Source organism: Sminthopsis crassicaudata, chromosome 4 (genome assembly GCF_048593235.1).
Source record: "Sminthopsis crassicaudata isolate SCR6 chromosome 4, ASM4859323v1, whole genome shotgun sequence".
NCBI lineage: Eukaryota > Metazoa > Chordata > Mammalia > Dasyuromorphia > Dasyuridae > Sminthopsis > Sminthopsis crassicaudata.
In genome coordinates, this window is record NC_133620.1 from 309,401,622 (window position 1) to 309,407,621 (window position 6,000).

Here is a 6,000-nt window from a genome sequence, read left to right on the forward strand (position 1 = left end):
ATAGAGGAAGTGCCAGGATATATAATTGCTTTTTGTTGCAAGCCTGTGAGTTCTTTTGGCTAGTGCAACCCTGTGTCCCAGTGTTTGAATAATGGGGAAGGGAATACTGATTTAGTAAGAGTTAGATATTAGTTCATGGCCTGAGACTGAGAAACAGAGGGTATGGGTCAGGACATGTTATAGGTGGGGAAGAAAAGGATGCAGGGTGACACTTGAACAAGCCTAAAGAAAGAACCTAGTATCCATCTGGGGTCAGTTCTGTCCCTGCAGGGAACTAAGATTAGCAACCATGAATTATCCAGTGTGGGAAGAGGCTAGAAGACATGGGAATTCAGCCCAGGTAAACTACATCAGAGGGAAAGGAATCAGAAAATGAACAATAGGGAATGAGGGGAGGGGGAGTTAGGAAGCTGAAATTATCATAGATCTCTGGAAGAAGAAAACTCAAAGACCCATAAGTATATAACCAGATACACCAAAAGACTTCTCTTTAAAAGCAGAGACTCCTGACATTATATAAGATCAAGCTTCTATAAATATTGTAAAACAAAGGAAACTTCAATACCAGATAAAGCAGGAGGCCCAGTGGATTTTAAGAAGAACATGGAACCACATCATGATGTCTGGTTTAAATGAAAATTAAAAATTGTAATACCAAGATATATGCCACAGTTTCCTTTTATTGTCTTGCCTCTGTTTCCCTAATTGTTCTGCTTCAGTTTCCCTAATTGTCCTACCTCAGTTTCCCTAAGTTGTTCTACCTCAGTTTCCCTAAATTATTCTGCCTTGGTTCCTTGAATTGTTCTGCCTCAATCCCCCCTGGTTGTAACCCCTCTTCCTGATCATTAGGACTGAGATAATTAGGATTGTAGTGATCTGGAATTCCAAAAGGTAAAACTTCAAATGTCCTATCTCAGATACCTAATGGGTATCCTCTATCTCTAAGTTTCAGACATTCTGTCTCTAACTACTCCCAGTTTATCAGAATTTATGTCCTCACCCCCTACCCTGTCAGAACTGGACTGATGGTTCGTCCCTGGAAATTCCCACTTTTAGTGTCCTGACTCCACCCCTGCCTCTGTCTCCCCTGATTGCTCAGAGCCACATAATATAAAAACTATAGGAATCTCACATTTGATGTGCTGCTGCTGCTGAATGCTTTGAGACATCAGCCTTGGGCCCAAAATGGATACTTTAATCCCAAAAAATCTCTCCCTCTCAGAAATCCAAATAAAATATTAAAAACTCTCTAATCTCTATTTTGCCTCAGATTCTCTGGCATCACATTACATAGTAGAAATAATGTGTAGAACAGAAAAATTTGAATCCATGAAATCAAGTTTCACTAAAAACAAAAAACAAAACTTCAAAATAAAGGATGATGAATGCAAGTTCACAGAAGTGGATTTGGAAGAATTTGGAACAATTTGGAAGAACGGAAGCAAAACCACTACCATTAAAAGAAAACATGCTGTCCATATAGTGGTAAGTTAAAGAAGCTGTCTTTGGGGAAACAAGAGCTGCTTATGTAATTGGGCTTTCAACCAATTCTGGGTTATTTTGCATGCTGCTGTTATATGCAAGGAAATATTATAGTATTACCAGAGAATGCAAAGATAATGCTGCATAGTGTGTAACTGGTATAGTTGGTTTAGTGCTGCAGGGGAGAGAGACATTTAGTTTCAGAATCTCTTTGTAAGAGACACAAAGAAAAACTTTGGAATATGAAAGCATGTAAAAGAAAGGTCCTTAGAATGTCTCTGACCTCTAACTTGTCTGCCCTGAGACTTCAGAAACTTTCCCTTGGATGAGATCAAGACCTCCTTTTTTAGTTTGGAAAGAGATTTCATCTTAATCTCAATTAAAGAGTTTATTCATTTTGTGTATTTTCTGGTATTCTGATCTCTAGAAGATCTATTTCTGTTTGATTAGATAAATGGGTTACATACTATTAATTTTTTATAATGGTCTTTTAAAATATCAGTGTTTGGTAGAAAAAATTACTAGTATAATTGTGACTACTGTAAACTAAGAGCTATTTTTATTCTTAAAAGCAATGGGGGGTGCAGCTAGGTGGCACAGTGGATAGAGCACCAACCCTGAAGTCAAGAGGACCTAAGTTCAAATTTGATCTCAAACACTTAATACTTCCTACCTGTGTCACACTGAGCAAGTGCCTTTACCCCAATTACCTCAGGGGGAAAAAAAGTAATGAGGAAAACATATTTTGGTTTCCTAGGGTGACACTAAACCAGCAATTTAGGAAGGGAAGGGGGAAAAAACAGAGATAAATTTAGTTTCTTGAAGCATCCATAACCCTTATTCTCACAAGTCTCTTTGAAGTATGGTAGACTAAATTCTAGAAGTATCTATTCAAAATACTTTCAAATTACATATCTAAAATGTGGAAATAAGTTTAGAAAAAATTCATGTTTAACTTATATTGGATTACTTGATATCTAGGGGAAGGGGAAAGTGGGGAGGGAGAGAGAAAAATATGAAACACTGACAAAGAAACCCCAAAGTTCTGGATAATCCTTAAAGGAGAAAACCTCCTTTGACTCTGACTCAGGGAGGGAACTCTACCCCAAGCACAAACAGTTTCATCTTTGTTATCTAGGTGGGAAGGGCTCAATCTGGAAACCCACTGAATTCAATTCAAATCTGAACCCTGGCTGAAGCCTAGCCAGGAGCCAGTCTGGTACTCCACCCACAAGCCCCCTTCAGCTTGTAGCCAAAGCCCCCTATTATAAAAGAGCCAGACTGGAGCCTTCTTTTGCAGAGGTTCCAAACATGGCAGCCTTATGCCTGGCACCAAGGATCTCTGCCCACTGGAACACTGTTTCTGGCCTCTTATCTCTACCTTCAGCTTTACTAACTAGATTTTAACTTTACTTCCAAACCCCATAATAAGCCTCTTTTATCAATTTAGGTTTTCGGGTCTGTAAATTCCTTTACAGGGGACTCTTGTGCCCCACTAGACCTTATTTAACTCCATATCCTTGTGTTGAATCCAAAGGGGGTGCAAGGGAGCTCTATTTGATTCCCTGTACCCCGAACCTGCCACTAGATCTCAATTAAACTCTAATTTCATTTAGGTACCCCACTTCTAGACCTCATCAACACAAGGTTTTGCAAGGTGAATGTTGAAAACTATCTTTGCATGTGTTTTGAAAAATAAAAAGCTATTATAAAAAGTTACATATCAGTATATTTAAATAATCCATGTAAAATGCATATTTATGTATAGACATAATATAGATGAATATAATATTTTTATGTTTGCTTTAAGACATGAGAGCATATAGATGCAACAAATAAAGGAGCTGAATTATTGGTTTTAAACTGCACTAAGACTTCTGGGACACACATTGTGTGTATAATGTGTGTGTCTGTGTGTGTGTGTGTGTGTACAGTCAATGATATGCTCAGATGGAAAGACTGAAAAGTGGCTTTAGTATCATTGACTTTATATGTGTGTGTGTGTGTGTGTGTGTGTGTGTGTGTGTGTATAAAAACTTACACTGACTTGCTCAAGGAAGCTTTATCGCATTAATCTAATATTTGTGATGTATTTTGTTAAGTCAATGGATATGCTTTGTTGGAAAAAATATGGGAATGTTTAGGTCATTAGGACATAATTGCTTTTATAGAAAGGAGCAGTATCAAGTCAAAAAAGAGGAAAGGAGACTCATTTACACTCTCTCTCCCCTCCCCATTAAATCAGGAATTGGGTAACAATGTTTTTGTGGACTTCCTGATAATCCTGGGGCAAACTGAGATTGTCTCTGCAATAGCAATAACACCTTGGCTGATTTCCCTTTAAGGGGACAGGGAAGCCTAGGTGAAATTTGGTTGACCCAAGAGAATGTTTTGTTTTGTCTTCCTTTAGTCTAATACACAGAAAGCCCAGTTTACAGAGAATTGATGCTCTTCAGGTTTCAGCAAAATTGCTTTAGTGAAGGTCAGGTGGAAGGAATTTAATATTTGATTTTATATTAATAATAAATTGTCTTTTAAAAAATTTGTTACAAGTATAGATTTACAACCCACAAGTGTTACATTATTTTCATCTGGCTAAATCTTTGGACTGGCCTAAAATAATCTGAATGTGAGCTAAAAGAGACAGTGACACAAAGTTGGAAAGATGATTTAAAACTCAGTAGGATAGAAGCAAACATGGGCAAAATGAATTATGAAATACCATCAGGAAGATTCATTCCATTTAGACTCAGACTAGAATTGGATGGAACTACATTGGAAAGGGGAAAAGCGATCCCATCTATCCAAAAAGCCTAAAAAGAAACTTTGATCAAGAGGGGGCCGGAGGGAGCAGTTGGAGCTCAGCTCACCCGTGGGTGGCTTGCATAGAGTTTGCACCCTATGTGACTTCCAGCCCCACTTTATAAAGTGCTTCTGTGGAAGAACAACTTCACCACCACTACTCTAGTTCAGTTTTCCGTGTCAAATTTAAATTTGCCTCTTTAAAATTTCTATTCACTATGTATAGCTTTTTTTCTCCAGGATCAATCTCTAAAATCCGAATTATACTATATTTTAGTAACTATAACTATATTTTATAATATAATTTCACAGGCTTCTAGCCATGTTTTATTAGGCCCGTTGTCATTACGCTTTCCACCCTTTCCATCCTCCCGGACCAGGTTATCCAGAGGTTCCTTTCCCACGAGCCTCTCCCGGGCTTAGCCAGAGAGTAGTTTCCCTCACCTCAGCTACCAGCGTGGCCAGATGCTCCAAGGGTGCCGGGGCCAGCTCCCCGCAGGACACTGCTAATCTGGGGCCCACGGGCCCAGCGGGGTCAAGGGACCTGCGCAGGAAGATCAGTGCTTTGGCTCGAGGCAGGTCTGAGCCAGACCCCAAGCTCAGCTGCAGCTCTCCGCCCCTTGGCTTCACTACCAGCATTGGCTCCTGGGGGCTGTTGCCAGCCAAGAAGGCTTGAAGCAAGAGAACCGATTCGGCAGTGCCGGCGCAGCGCTTCCAAGCTCCTGCGACTGGCCGCAGGCATGGAATCACGTAATTGCCCAGCAACTGAAACTTAGGGTAGGGTCCTTCTTCGCCATCTCCACCCTTAGTCTCGGAGGATTCGGCCGCCACCAGCCCCTGCATCTTGCATTAGGCTCTGGCTTGTTGCTGTTCTGGTTTCCATAGAGACAGAGAAACCTCCCATTTTCCTTACCTGCCCCCGCCTCCTCCTCCTTCCAGGTCCCATGCGCCCACTACTGTCGTTCCTTCCCCCTCTTAACTCCTCCTTCCAGCTCCTCTGGACTAGAGGGAATGAAGAAGGATGACGCGGGCAAAAACGAAAGAGGAGGGTGAATGCATTATAGATGTAGATACCTTTCTTAGCCCTCTTAATTCACAAAGCCCTGAAGCAAAAAGAATAGAAATTAATATGTCCTCTAGTCTTTGTGAAACAATAAAACATATACTCACTATATCTGTGATAGTAGGCTGGTTTGTTTTAATGTAAAAAATATGCCTTGACATTCAAAGATCTAAACCTTTACCCACCAGGCCACACAATCTATTCTTACTTTTAAAAGGCAAGGCTTATTTTGGCATTCAAAGCCTTTCTTTCTTCGAGTCTCAATATGAATGGACACAGCGGTGTAGGCACTCAAAGATGAGAACTATTAGGATGCTTGGAAAGTGAATAATAAGAACATCATGGTCCGGGGGCTGATCTGAGCTTCTTTCCTCCCCACCAGTTCACAAACTCCATTAATGTGACTATTCCTCCCAAGGAGGAATCTTTTCTAGGTTAAACTGAATATTTATAATTCAGCTTCAAAGAAATATGAACAGAACACGCTCATATCAGAGCAGACTAGTAAGCAGGGAGTCCCTCAGGAAAACTCTTTGTGGCAGGTGTATAATTGACCTCATAATAATTGGGACACAAAGGTTGCTCTGCTGAGAAAGTCCAGATTTAAAACAAAAAAAAAAAAACAAAAAAAAACAAAAAAAAAACAAAAAAAA

General features: G+C 40.0%; 1 protein-coding gene across 1 annotated transcript in view; it reads right to left on the bottom strand.

Annotated features, from left to right (window-relative positions):
* The window catches only part of DNAH9 (dynein axonemal heavy chain 9), a 572,299-nt gene extending 567,125 nt beyond the window's left edge, over positions 1-5,174 (bottom strand). Inside the window, exon 1 of the mRNA XM_074264740.1 lies at positions 4,729-5,174. Within this exon, the coding sequence (XP_074120841.1) occupies positions 4,729-5,127 (399 nt within the window). The 5' untranslated portion in view covers positions 5,128-5,174. The remainder of the gene's footprint in view (positions 1-4,728) is intronic.
* Between the last annotated feature and the right edge of the window lie 826 nt (positions 5,175-6,000).